Source organism: Etheostoma spectabile, chromosome 15, assembly GCF_008692095.1.
Source record: "Etheostoma spectabile isolate EspeVRDwgs_2016 chromosome 15, UIUC_Espe_1.0, whole genome shotgun sequence".
Taxonomy (NCBI): Eukaryota; Metazoa; Chordata; class Actinopteri; order Perciformes; family Percidae; genus Etheostoma; species Etheostoma spectabile.
The window spans coordinates 24,822,752-24,837,182 of NC_045747.1; the positions used below are offsets into that span (position 1 = coordinate 24,822,752).

General features: G+C 42.4%; 1 protein-coding gene across 1 annotated transcript; it reads left to right on the forward strand.

Annotated features, from left to right (window-relative positions):
* The first annotated feature begins 1,137 nt into the window (after positions 1 to 1,137).
* Positions 1,138 to 2,557, forward strand: foxd7 (forkhead box D7). The gene has a single exon (XM_032536581.1). The coding sequence runs from the start codon at positions 1,494 to 1,496 to the stop codon at positions 2,418 to 2,420; it is 927 nt and encodes a 308-aa protein (XP_032392472.1). The 5' UTR covers positions 1,138 to 1,493; the 3' UTR covers positions 2,421 to 2,557.
* Positions 2,558 to 14,431: the final 11,874 nt, after the last annotated feature.

Below are 14,431 nucleotides of genomic sequence, written 5' to 3' on the forward strand. Positions count from 1 at the left end.
TGCCCATTATTAAAGCAGATAATCTGACCGGGGGGAGTAGAGTTTCTAACCCACAAGATCTCAGGTTATAGAGCGAACATCCAGTATTATTTCTTCTCCATTTCACACATGGGGATATTTATCAATATTTCTCTCAGGGAAACGATCGCCTGCGTGTAAGTTTAGGGAAAAAAAGAAGCCACACCGTCTTATCAGGTGATTCAAAGAAGTCACCACGCATGCAGGCGACTAATTATTACTTTGGCAGTCATTCCAGTTTGATCCTCTGCGCCTGAAAACATGTAATTGTGCATCAAGTGTGCGTAAAGAGCGGCAGCAGAAGCACCGAGGGGGATTAAGGTGTGAGTCCCTGCCTCACGTGGAGAAGCGTTTGGGGATTTTCCTCCTCAGTCTTTAAATTCAGGATCAGGATTTGGTGTCATTAAAGTGAGTATCGTCTTATTTTGGAAATTTGAAAAAGTATTTTTTAAAGTTCTCTATCACCATTATCAGCGCTGGATGAAAGTTTTCCTCTAGTCGCCCCCCCCCCCCCCCCAAAAAAAACAACAACAACAACAACAACGGTCGATATAAAATCAAACAGAAAGTTATTTAAAAAAAATAATATTTGTCAGGTTTTTACACAGAACAAAAAGATGGTTTGATGCAAAATAAAAATAAGTTATTTTCAAAAAAATGTCTCAGATTTTTTTTTTACACAGAATTAAAAAAAAAAATTAAATCATACATAATAACAATGAAATAGCCCATTTTTGGAAAATTATAATACTTTATTAATTATACGTTAAAGAGCAGTTAAATAACAAGTATGTGACTTTCTGCTGTGAGGAAAATATCTTATTTTGTCTTAATTTTATTCAAATGGATTGTTACAATTTCACATATTTGATGCCACTCTGAACTCTGAACTCATCAGCCTGAATACAAACTGTGAGCTCCTCTCTATTAATATTCTCCTTCTGATGTCCTGCTCATCAGGAGGTTTCCCCTGAGTGGATGGATCTCTAACTTCCTCTAACTTGGACCCGATGAGCCGATGATGATAGCGCACTGATGGGAGGCCTTTCTCGACACCCTTTGAGTCGTTTTCATTGGTCAGGATCCCTTTTTTTTACCCCGCGTGCCTCAACGTGACATCACATCCACCCGACCCACACAGGAAAGCAACAGATTACAGATGATGCTGGACACCTCAGAGGACGCGCACACTTTTTTACGCTTTTACGCACAAGCACTCAACGCTGCAGGCTGAAAGGCTCTTTTGCGCGTTTATTCACCAAATTAAAGGATATCAGCGCGCGTGGTCTGGAGGGTTTGCATGTGGGGAAAGTAGGAGGATTGGGCATTGTGTTTGGATTTTTCCTTTTTTTTGTGAATGGAGATGAGTCGTGCGTAAAAAAAAACAAATAAACAAACCCTCGCATTGAAGAGAAGAAGCTGTCTCTCTCCCACCTGTTGGCAGGTGGTGTTGGCTTTACCCGCGGACATCTACTATGACATTGGACATCATGGAGGATATTGTCATCGACGTAGTAGGGGAAGGAGTCAAAGACAGCGGAGAGGAGCAGCTCTTACCTGTGGATGATTCGCGGAGCAGTAGCAGCCTGCCGAGCAAAGAGCGGGACAGCTCCAGCCCTGACCCAGAGTCTCCTTCCCTTTCCCCGGCTAAAAGCAAAGGTCCCGCGGCGGTGAAGCCTCCGTACTCCTACATCGCTCTGATAACGATGGCCATCCTGCAGAGTCCAAAGAAACGACTCACCCTCAGCGAGATCTGTGACTTTATCAGCCAGCGCTTCATGTACTACCGGGAGAAATTCCCCGCCTGGCAGAACTCTATCAGACACAATCTGTCGCTCAATGACTGCTTTATAAAGATGCCCAGGGAGCCGGGGAACCCTGGGAAAGGCAACTACTGGACGCTGGATCCTAACTCCTCGGACATGTTTGAGAACGGGAGTTTTCTGCGGCGGAGGAAGCGCTTCAAGCGGCAGCATTTCCGCTTCGATCCGCTCAAGGAGCAGCACCTGGAGCCGAGCGGACTGCGCGGCTTTGCGCACGGCTCCTACGGGTTCGGAGCGGCGGCCCTGCAGCTGCCAGGGCTGGAGATTTACCCTTACATCCATCACCACGCGCACTCGCCGTGCGGCCCGGGTGGCGTCCCACCTGTCAGCAGCATCCTGCCGGCTCTCTCCAGCTTCTTCTCCCGCAGCAGCGCGCTCACAGCCAAGGCTTTCCTCCAGGCGCAGCCCGGCATCGAACCCTTCTCCCCGGCCCAGTACGCCTCTCCGCTGACTTCCAGCGCCGCCTACGCGTCCCCTGCTCTCTTCCACCCCGCTGCGTCTCCGCACTTTCTCACTTTACATCCGGAGTTTCAGAAACTACAGCGTGGCACCGTGGACCTGGCCAAAACACATCGCTAACAACGAATAACACACAAACACACACACACATCGGACTTTCAACTCGCGTTTTCTCAGGTAACAGAGACATTTACGCAGAATTTCTCCACCTATAAGTGCGATGAATCTGCTTTCGAAGAATGTTGTAGATATGTTTATAAAAAACTCTCCCTCCTTCTCACTTTTATGGCAAAAAAAAACTTTTAGCAGACCCCTTTTTTGTGTGAACATAAAATGGCCTCTTTTCTTTTGTTTAAATATTTAAATGACGAGTTTCTTTGACTTTTTTTTGGAAAGTGAATACAAATAAAAGTGAATATTTAAACCTTGCGTTCAGTTGCATTTTGTGATAAGAAGCTATTTCTTTAGCCAAACGCCAGACTTGCTTAAATATGTCATGTGTTAACCCTCAGTTCCTCTTACTGCACTGATTTAGTCATGAATTAGGTATAATAACTCGTAATAATGGCAGTGAAACCAAACTACTTCATTCAAATGTGTATCACAAACAAGAGGAACAAAAAACAAAATATAATTTAAAAAACAATAGTGAAGAATAATCTGACGACTAAAATAAGCTGCAGGTCTCTGAGGCCTAACTGTAAAAATGTGCTTCAATTCCGCATCAAATAATCGATTAAATAAAAGAGAAACACGCAAAAAATACATCTTTGTCGGTATTTGTAGTCCAGAGGATTCGCGTAATGATCGACGACGGAGAGCAAGTTATTTATTTAAAGCTTTTCAAACTGCAAAAAAAAAAAAATGTAGTAAAATATTTCTCTTATATATATTGTATTTATTTCTCTCTCAAAGGCAACTGTCCAGTTGGCTTTGCTTATCACAGAGAACCCCCATGACCCGGAAGACTGGGAACATTCACAGACATCTTGAAACATATTATATTCCAATGTTAAAAAGGAAAGAAAGGAGATGCAGCTTTGGGCAGCATGTTGGGTCAGTGTTGGAGAGACCCTGGTGTCAAAGTCTGACTCTGTCACATTAAATTAAACACGAAATTATGAACAATTAATAACTTTGAAGGCAGTTTTATTCCAGCACATTCCAGCAATAAGCAATAATTCAAAATGCTTAGAAGAAAACACTAAAGAGCAGTTACAAATAATTAAAAACGAGAATATAAAAACAGCAAAAATAGAGCTTAATCAAAACTGAAATGTACATTTACAGGTGTGTGTGTGTGTGTGTGTGTGTGTGTGTGTGTGTGTGTGTGTTCTCTTCATGGATATAAAACTAGAAATATACATGCCTGTATTGCCTTATTTCGCAGGGCCACACACACACTCCTGTCCGCCTGCACCAGCTAGAAAATCTGTCCAACACATTTTTATGTCAAGTCCGTAATCTCATCTGTTCGATCATAAAGATCATAAAAACCTCCCAAATGTTCCAATAAAAGAGCCTTTTTAGCGGATCACTTCTTCTTCCTATTCTATTTTTATTATTCCACGTTACCTAGGTTTAGAAAACACGTTGGTTGACTTGTTTCAAGAATCTGTTTTGTCATCTTATTTGAGCGTTTGAAAAACATCCTAAAGTAGACAATTTGAGCAAAGAAGTATTCATTTTAAAGTGGCAACTTCTTCTGAAATTCCTCTAACCTTGCATCTAAATAAGCTGCACCAGTTTTTTTTTAATCTCATATTGGTAACTGATGCAAGAATTAAAAACTCAATGTATTCTTTTTTTCCTTTCTTTCAAGAAGCAATCCGACACTTTGATTTATTAAAAATAACAATTTGTTGCTTAAAAAGTGCCAATACTCGCTGGAAGTGACATTTCACAGAGACACCTGTGCCCTCTGACTCATAATGTTGATATATGGTTAGATTTTAATTTACAGGCTGGTGTATACATGTTCAGCGGGATCAAACTCAGCCTAATTAACTCCAACTCTAATCCATCATCTAAGCCTGAAGCAAACACTGGTTTTGCGTGTGATTTCACCTGGAGACACGATCAGTAACTCTACATGTGATTACTTTATCTACCCTGCAACTTTCCAGCCCCGTTTTCTCCGTCCTGTAACTCAGAATATCAGATTTATTTTCTCCATTCTTTCTTTTGCATTTAAAGTCAGCGCCTGCTTCCCATGTGAGACTGACAGTAGTTAAACGATTCTAGGTTTTTAGAGCATGGAAGTATTTATTTAATTCTATTCTGAGTCTGGTTTAGATGGATTACCGCGCTGAAGCCCTCGGACGGGGCTGATGGATCACACCGCACGCTTCAGTTCTTTAGCAGACTTTGGCACCCAGAGAGAGGCTGAAACAAATAAAAAAGATTGTTACCTGATGGGGAGCTTGTTAAACTGCCTGAAAAGATACAGAGAACACATCCTCTCTGTATCCCCCTGTTTTCTCTGCTCCATTCAGAAGATTCTACAGATGCGCCTTTTAAAAAAGGAATCAAATTCAATCTGTTTTGAGGTTTTCTCTTCTTCTTTTTTTTGGGGTGTCATAACCAAATGTCCACTATTTACACTGCTAATCTCAAACAGTGCGGCGAGAACTGTGGTGGAACTGATCCGACATGAGATTGAAATCCCACAGCACTTCTGTTATTAGAGTTTATCTGATTGGGAAACCAAATACACAGAAAAAGATGTTTTTTTTCAGCTTGTGGACATTCAGAACTCAAAAGATGAAGTTTTCAAGAGTTGGAGTTGCAGTGTAGACAAGGGTGCAGGTTCTGTTTCAACATTGGCAGTGTAAGGGGGGGTAGCACATTATAACTTTGGGGGCATTCTGCAGAATGCATCAAAATATGATGCAAATGTCCTAATTTCTGTGAATTATTCCTGTGTTGTTCAAAGCATTCTCCATAGGCCTGTTCCAAACATCACACAACGTGTTTTGGGATGTTTTTTTTTTTTTATCTCAACGACAGATCTGTTGGAGAATAAGACATTGTTAAAGCCAGAAGCTCCAAAATTTAAATCTACATAAATCTGTTTTTATTTTTCACCCTCCTGTTGTGTTATTTAACCCCCCGATGTAGCAAAGCAGACACAGTTCCTGTTTTTCGTACATTTTTTGAGCCCCCTGAATGGTTCTTTTTACCTCTGTTGAAGAGTGGGTTGTCTTATAGTTTTTGAAGGGGACAAATCTACAGTACCTCTTCCAAATATTGGGGGGGGGGGGCATATCCCCTGCTCCAACCGCTCCCCACTGAAATCTACGCCTGTGAGTCAAGACCACCTAAACCGAGACCGAGTCATTACCAAAACCAGCGAGACGTTGAGGGGTTTGAGACCGAGTCAAGGCCGAGACCAGACGGGTGCAAGCCCCACACTGCACGACACAATGAAATGTGGAAAATACTATTTACAGGCACCAGTTAACCTGATCTGTCAGCGTCTGATACGACGAGAAAGGCGCCCTGCTGCGTGTTTGTGGAAAGCCCTAGCATTTTTGTATGAAATGCCGAAATTTCGGCGCAGGGAGGTTGGTCGGGGGTGGTGGACTTTCACCCAGGAGACCGGGGTATGTGTCCCCGTGTTTCCTAAAGTCGCTTTCTTCTTGTCACGTTATTCCCACAGGTCACGGAAACGTAAGCCAACCCACGACCTTTTGTTTAACATACACTGTAAATCACCGCTGTGAAATCTCCAGTTATTTCCTTCAGATTTCACAGTAACACTACTCTATGTGATTTTTACAGTAGAATGCTGTAAAGGTACAATACAACCTTGTCGACATGACAAAATCACAGTAGTCTAAGTATTACAGTTGAAATCTCAGTAGTCAAAGCATTACTGTAAAAAAAAATCACAATATAGCCACTGTAGTACTGTAAATAGTAAAGCAAACTACTGTATTTTTACTTTTTTAAATAGTAACGTAAACTACTGTGTTTTTACTTTTTTTAATCTTATTTTTAATTGATTTGTATTTTACAGTGAATACATAAAATACTGTAAATGGAAGTACGGACCTTTACTGTAAAAAGAATTCACAGTAACTTAGTGGACAATTGTTGACAGTAAGTTACTGTAAATTATACGTTAACTTTGTTACAGTGTAACAGCGTCAAAATGGACGCCGATAGTCCCAACCAAGCGCATTTCAAGTTTCAAAAGGAGACTTTTAGCGTCAATAACAAACAACAAAGGCACCTGACCAAGCGGCCGTGTTTAACGAGATGGGAGTGAGAATGTGTTGTCTTCATACCCTCTGGTCTGGGTGATGACCTGGTCTTGGCTTATCTTGACAACGACACTGCTGTGTGTTCCACATACGTAACACTTCCCATTATACAATCATGGATATTGTTATTATTTCATAGAGTTAAAATGTTGATGTAGAGGCAGGTTTGGTCAGAAGTCTTACGACTAAAAACTCTTTATCCATCGTACAACATTTAGGTAAATATTTATTTTTACCATTTATTCTGAACTCTCTTGCTAATTAGTTTCACACTGTCATATAACTTGCTGATATATTCTTTTAATCAACTCACAATTTATATGTTTTCAAATGAGTTGATTATACCCTGGGAGGGAAGAGAAGCCGGTGCACCTGATAAAATAAGCATGTCACTCTGTGTGTGTGTGTGTGTGTGTGTGTGTGTATGTGTCTGTGTGTGTAAGTGTGTGTGTGTTCTTGTTTAACTACATTCATGGGGTCCAATAATGGGGAGTCCAGTATACTTGTGGGGTCCCGACAGCTTTGAGGGGCCGAAATGTTGGACCCCACAACTTTAAAGGGCTGTTTGAGGGTTAAGATTTGGTTTTGGGATTAGGGTTAGGTCATGGTTAAGGTGGGGGGGTAAGGGTTAAGGTTGGGCATTTAGTTGTGATGGTTAAGGTTAGGGTAAGGGGCCAGGGAATGCATTATGTCAATGACGGGTCCCCACAAAGATAGTGCCACGCACTGTGTGTGTGTGTGTGTGTGTGTGTGTGTGTCAGGTTTCCATCCTGAAGGGGTTTAAAAGTTGCCAGTTCACTCCTTTAAGTCTTTTTACTTTCCTTTTTCCTCTGTGCGTCATTGAGTGTGACATGCTTTATTAAATCCTCACTTCTATTAAGAGTAAAAACTTCTTCTTATAACGATTGGCAGCAAGATTTTCCTGTTTCTCAACCATACTTTTTTCCCCCCCGTCCTTTATGATTCGTCTCCAACTTAAATTTAATGTAAATCTGCAAAGTCACTCAGAATCTGACACGAGGGGGTCGTGTTTTTAAATTGAATGCATCACCCACAGCGAACGAGGCCACATTAAGGTGATTGATCACACGATGAATGGACATTTATGTGACGACCTGTCAATGGTGCATACCGCTGGCTGCAGTGTTTCTGCTCAGTTCCACGTGGATTATCAGTCCTGAGGTTATCGCAAGTCGTAACTTCCCTCTGATGTGGAGCTCATTTCTCTGGTAACAGTGAGTCGCCCCAGCCGGCGTGCCGTTCATGCCGAACAGCGCCGCTGTACCGTGCTTTCGTTCTCCACTCGCAAACGCCAAGCCAAACAGGCAAGATAAACTCATTCGTACAGCTCCACTCCTTCTGCTTCCACAGCAAAACACCCAAAGTCCAAGCAGCGAGAGTGGTGCATTCTGGGGTCAAAGAAGAAGAAGAAGAAAATGTGCCTGTGTTGTTCCACAGAGCTTCATGAGGAATAAAAATGCATAATTTGGAATAAATTCCCTTCAAATAGTTTTCCTTTTCTTCTCTTATAGCCTGCTGTTTTTTATGGGACTTTTGCTGTCTACACACTCAAATCTGCAACATTGGGTGTAACTTTACCCGGTACTGGTTGGTAGAATACCCAAAACAATGGGTTGTTGTTGTTCTTTTTTATATTTAAAACCTTTTGTCTTGGGTGGTTTCATACCCATGGCTACTAGGTTCATTTTGCCCTATAGTGTTTTTTTTTTTTTGTATATACACATTACATTTGGCATAATATAACACCAGGGTTGGTGTTATTTTTATACCACTTTTGGCCCAAATAAGGTATGGTTGCAAACTGTCATAATCGTCTTTAGCTCTTTATAATTTTCCTAGTCCTGTCAAAGAGAACACGATGATAAATGAGTTAACACAAAATCCTTTTAACGCAACTAATTTATTTGACGTGCGATTAACAAACGCACGTTCTTTGATTTGGGCCTCTGGACGCTCCGTAGTTTAAAAATAAATAAATCAGGAAGCGACATAGCAGCAACGTTGCGGCTGGCAAGCAGGAACAACGCTCTTTGAGCAGAAATGGATAAAGAAAAGTTTCTTTTGAACGGCAAGTTGAGTTGCAAAGCCCTTCCAGATGCTTCTCTCCACAAAACTAAAGATATTTACGTGTACTGTCGATGTGAACTCAGTCACCACCGGAGTACGTCCAGTCTCAAACTCCACTTGTGCATTAAAACTTGAAAAACTATACTTTGTAAAGTGCATTTAGAACGGATACAACATGTGTGATGGATTAGCGATTAATCGCGATCATGTTAAATCAATCGCGATAAAGTATCTGAATTGAATGACAGCGCTAAAATGTTGTGTTAATATGTGCAGTTTAAAATGTCATGCATCTTATTGTATTCAAATCAACAATACATTCTTGTGTATTTTAAGATACAACTTGTTGTGCTTAACATTTGGGAACAGTACTATAAAAAGTAACACTGCTCAATGAAGTGAACTCTACATTGGGATGCTTTAGTGTGCAACTGAACACCCGATTGCCAGAGACTGATTTGTATTTCCAGAGTTTGATTTGTGCAAGTAGAGAATCCGAGTTGGGGGAGTGTAAAGGTGTGGTGGTTTTTCAGTTATCATTAGTCAATCTCGCACCTTCCTGCTGAGGCACATCCCGGCTCAGGGTTTCTCTCCTCTCACTTTAATGGCTGATTTCCACAGGCTTCACTCGCTCCTTGGTGTTTGCTTTTCCTGGCAGGTCCAATCCCCGCTGCCCTGCATCGGAGAGTTATTCAATTATAAATCTTCCACCCTCCCCCCCCCCCCCCCCACCTCTACTCCCCCTCTTTCTCTCTGCTTTCCCTCTCTCACCGGTCTATGTGTTACCTTGCCAAGCCCAGTAAAACACGCTTCTCCGTTGGTGCACCCCTCTCCAGTCTCGTGCCCAAGAATTTATTATGCTCAGGGTGGTGAAGCGGAGTGTGGTGTGTTTTTGGAAAACGGGGGACCCCCCCTCAAGCCTCAGTGCCAACAGATGACAGTGACATATAGCAGGAAAAGCCACCCAGAAGGAGAATGATCTCACACCTCAGCCACGCGCTCAGAGGGAGTGGGAGAAAATAAAGAGAGAGAGTGAGAGGAGAGAGATCTGCAGCTGGGCACAGAGGGAACAATAAAATGGCAAGGATGGAGAAATGAAAAGGTAGAAAGGAAAAACAAACACCAGCAACCGAAAGCAAACAGTCAAAAAGCGAGTGAATGATCTGATGGAAGAGAAGTGAACCAAACATAAGTCTGTGACTTCTTTAAATAGCCTTTAAATAGCTAAACTTGAAGATTGTGTCTTAATAATTTCCACATAAACCAAACTATGTTAAACCTCTTAGAAATCATCTTCTTACTCTTAGACCATGGCTTGTTTTTGCTCGCCAATTCCTGGAGGAATTGCACGACACCACTAGGCCTCTTCAGAAAATCTGCAGTTGCATTCAAGCGTTTATTGCACATAGAGCCTTAGCTCTACGACATTGCCTGTGAAGCAGCCAATCAGGAATCACTGGGTGGGACTTGGTCTTGGTCCCCCCCCCCCCCCCCCCCCCCCATCTGTTGTTGCTCTTCACTTTAAATCTTCATGGTGCCCTTTTCGTCCCCAACTGGCAACCTCATGCCCTCGCCCTGCCCGCCAAGCTTGGCGTTACCACGACAACCCGCCTCCAGGTTTTTTGTGTACCACCCAAGCGGCAAATCCATTGCCTGAAGAGTGAAGCCAATGCGGAAGTGCCTTTTAAACCAGAGGCCGACTTCACTGGCTCCAAAAAGAAATCTAATAAATCTCACTTGATTTATTACTTCAGTAAATATATAATATATTCACAATGAGTTGATGGTCTCAATCACAAGTCTTCTTCACAGCAGGGTCTTCATTTAGTAAATTATTTTCCCATTCAGACGATAGACGATAAAGCAGGGGGTACTTTAGGACCTGTCCATCAGGACAGAGGCTTAGCAATGCTAACCATGCTAACCATGCTAACACTAAACTATACCTGAACTTTTTTTTTAGTAGTTGTCCATGTTTTCATCTTAAATGTTGATCCTCTCACTGTGTCTTCTCACTCATCAAAGGCAATTGGAATATTTTGGTCGCCTAGAAATGTCTTGTTCAGCCTTCTATCAACCAAGCCAACTAGCAGTGCCAGCTAGTAACTCAAGACAAAGTCTGCAGATTTGAGACCATTGATCTCTGTATACTGCCACACGTGCAGATGAATGGCGCCAGTACCTGGAGGTTGAATCTCCTATCTCAGGGCAATTGAGACCCTAAACAACATTGGCTTATAGTGCATTGCATTAGCACTCAGAAGTCAGATTTTTCCAAGTAAAAGTAAAAAAAACACGCCCCATGAGCTCAGATTTCTGAGCTTGGAACTCGGACAACCATCGTGGACCCCGATCTAAAAATCCAACATGGCTCAACCGTGTATCAAAAGTTGTGAAACCTGCAGTAACTGACTCCCATTCATTTTGGCGCCACTTTGACAGCAAATAACTTTGCATTTGACTCTTTTTGTCCGTTGTTTATTTCTAAAGCAACACGACAATGTATAAAACCCTCCATTACCTTGTAGCTCCGTAGCAGACCTTTTTGTAAAATTAGGCTAACGATTGTTTCATAACCACATAACTTTCTGTTGCACAGTAGAGGAATTACCGTATAGTACAGGGTAAGCTCGCACGCAGTTTTGACTTACCTTAGATGTTTAGATTTAATTACTAATGTTAACTAGTATGTTGGTTAGCAGTAATTAGCCTGTGCCTATGTTATCTCCTAACATATACCTACGCTCTCCGTCTCTGCTGATTGGGAATGATTGAGATTTCTCTTGCACAGCTACCAGAAGACTTACAACTTTCAGACAGGTTGCTCATGTCACATCTACATTGTCAAACTCAGTTGGAGGCTGCGCAGTAACACTTCTAGTGCTTCTAAGAGCCTTCAATGGTCTCCGTTGAAAACAATGTCTATTTCTCATTCTGTTTATAGTAGCAACATACAGTTATTAGCACTTCTGTCTTATTTGTGTCTCATTGAATGAATCGTACACTCAGTGCTCTCCATCTGTGGACATGTTGCTACGCTGTTTGTATGCACAAAAACACCGCAATGTGTTTGCACTGTGTAATGCATTTCTAACAACGGCTAGCCTGGCTAGAGCTAATGAAAACCAATAAAAATCTGACGTCATTCACAGCTTCGGCTTCCAAGTTCCAAAGTAAATGGAATGCTCTATTAGCCGCGTCATCCTCCCCAGCTCCACCCTTTTATCCAAATGTGGTCGCTTCTGTCTCCAGACTACTACTAAGTGCTAACCCCTTGCTTCACAACTGCAGTCTACAAACCAATGGGTGACGTCACAGAGTCTACGTCCATTGTTTTTATAGTCTATGGGACCACCACCACCACCACCACCACGTGCCTGCATTGGCGTCGGCGTGTGAGGTATATACCCGCTGCAGGTACAAGGGCCTCCAACCACCAACAGCAACGCTCCCCTTTTACAGACCTGAGATCAAAGGCAAGCGGGTGCGTGATGTCACCCAGGACAGCCCCCACAAACCGCATATTGCTCTAAATGAGAGCCATTAGCCAGACAAACAAAGACTTTAAAGTCTCTGTTAATCAAAAAAGGGGAGCAGGAAGCACAATTAACATCTGAGCCAAGATGTGTCAGAGAGGGGTCAGGCTGTAACCGTGCAGGCTCTTATTTCAGCCGTACAGTCCAAGGCCTGGCGGCCGGTGTGCGCCCCCCCCCCCCCTAATGAGAGTCAGTAACCCTAACCTGGTTTTGACTGATCTCTGAGGAAGACAAAGTGGTTTGCCTTCCACACCAGGCATCGTCATGAAGAGCAGGGGACGCAGCCAGTTAGGAGCTAGAAACTCTCTCTCTGTTCACTCTCTACCTCTCTCTCCCTGTCTCTGTCTGCACTTTCTCCCCCCCCCTCCCCCCGCCCCCAATTACATTTGGTTTTCCCCCCTTCAATAACGTCTGCAGTGGCATATTACAACTTGGACATGGATTTTAAAAGGGAGTAGAGTGAGGGTGCCAGAATGGGAAAAACATGGATTGGCTCAATGGAAGCAGATTAAGTGGGCATGCCAAACCTCACGCTTTGTAAGAAACAAGAAAAAAGACTCTTTTTACATTAATGCTCGCTCAGAGTTAAGGACCAACCGCACAGTGGGGGAAATCAAAAATCCCACCCTCTTCGAAAGAGAGAATGAAAAATCCAGCCGGTGGATTGTCACCTCATACAAATCCTTTTCCCCTTTCGGTGTCACCCGAGAGTGAATAACGCCGGGTGCTCAGAGGACCGTCCTGCTTTGGTTTTTTAATCATTGCTGCAGGTCTCTGTGTGCCCGGGGAACTGTAAAGCCAATTCATAGGCCTGCAAACATCCTGCAACAGCAACATAAATCCACTAATTCAAGCCTTTGTGTTTGGTAATGGATGTTGTGCCGTACTATGTAGATGTGATATGATGGGATTGATTGCTATGAAGATCACTGAGGCTGCTTTCTAGCACCGCCCTGCCACCCAAACTGTCGGCCAACGAGCCCGTTCATCCCGTGGTGCCTCTGTTGGTGGTCCCTGGTGTAAGCTATATTTTCCCCTCACTTCTCTCTCTCACTCTCTCTCTCTCTCTCTCTTTTTTATAGCTAACACAAAATTGTTCCTAATTCGCTGCTGCTAGAGGGGGGTAATTTGCGGCTTTTGGCTGAGTGTCGCAAGCCCCAAATTTGAAAAAGCTGCTGAGTTGAAGGCGTTCTGTGAAGCGCGGAATAAGGGCAACAGTGGGGAGAGGAAAGACAGAGAGACAGAGAGAGAAAGGGCCTAAATTCAATCAGTTGGAAAGGAAAAACAGCAAAAACATGATAAGCCTCAACCGACAGAAGACAGTAATAAAATAATAACTTTTGGGTAATGTAAGCCACCAATATTTATGGCTCTTTTAATAAAATGATGGCGATAATGTCTCCTCTTCTATTTCAAGTTAATGTAATGTCTGTTTAGCCTATGAAAACACTTATCAGACTATCTCGGGCCAAAATAGCTCATATTTCTTGTGTTTTAGGGTAGATATTAACTCTCCAGCTGAGTGAGTTGCAAAGAATATGCCATCTGTAAAAGAGAAACAGCTGATTATCCCTGAATGTCATTTAATGACAAGCAGTGGGTGGGTTGGTTATTATCTTTTAGGTAGGATTACCATGGGTTACATCTAAACGGCTACAATTTCATTTCTTAAGCTGCATTTTAAAACAAAAAAAGATCTCAGCCCACACAAGAGTTTTAGCTCCAGTAGCTGAGCTAATCTCTGTCCATATTAAAGCTTAGTTGTGTAACTTTTTGATATTAATGAATGTCTGTTACATTCAAGCCATTGCCAAATGGGTTGCTACAAAGCTAGTTAAAACTATCAACTCCACACAACTCTCTGTATTTCCCAGTATGACCATGTTCAGCAGATTTGGTCGTCCGGTGACTTTCCCCTGCAGAGGCTTAAGTAAAGATACTTACGTCTTCTGAAGAGCCCATTATGTTTTTTATGACTGTTGATTCCCACCCCTAATAACTGTCACACTGAAATTTGTGAAATCCATGAAATAATAAACTTTTCTCAAACGCTCAAACAATAACAGAAGATGGGAATCATTTCAGAAACGTTGAAGTTATCTATGGTTGTTTGATTGCTAACATTAGCTTAAAACACCATTCAACTGACAGCCTTTGTTGTATTTGATGCTAACTTGTAGCCAACAGTGAAGCAACTTCATTAAGTAGGTTTATTTTTACTGTGTTGATATTACAGAAG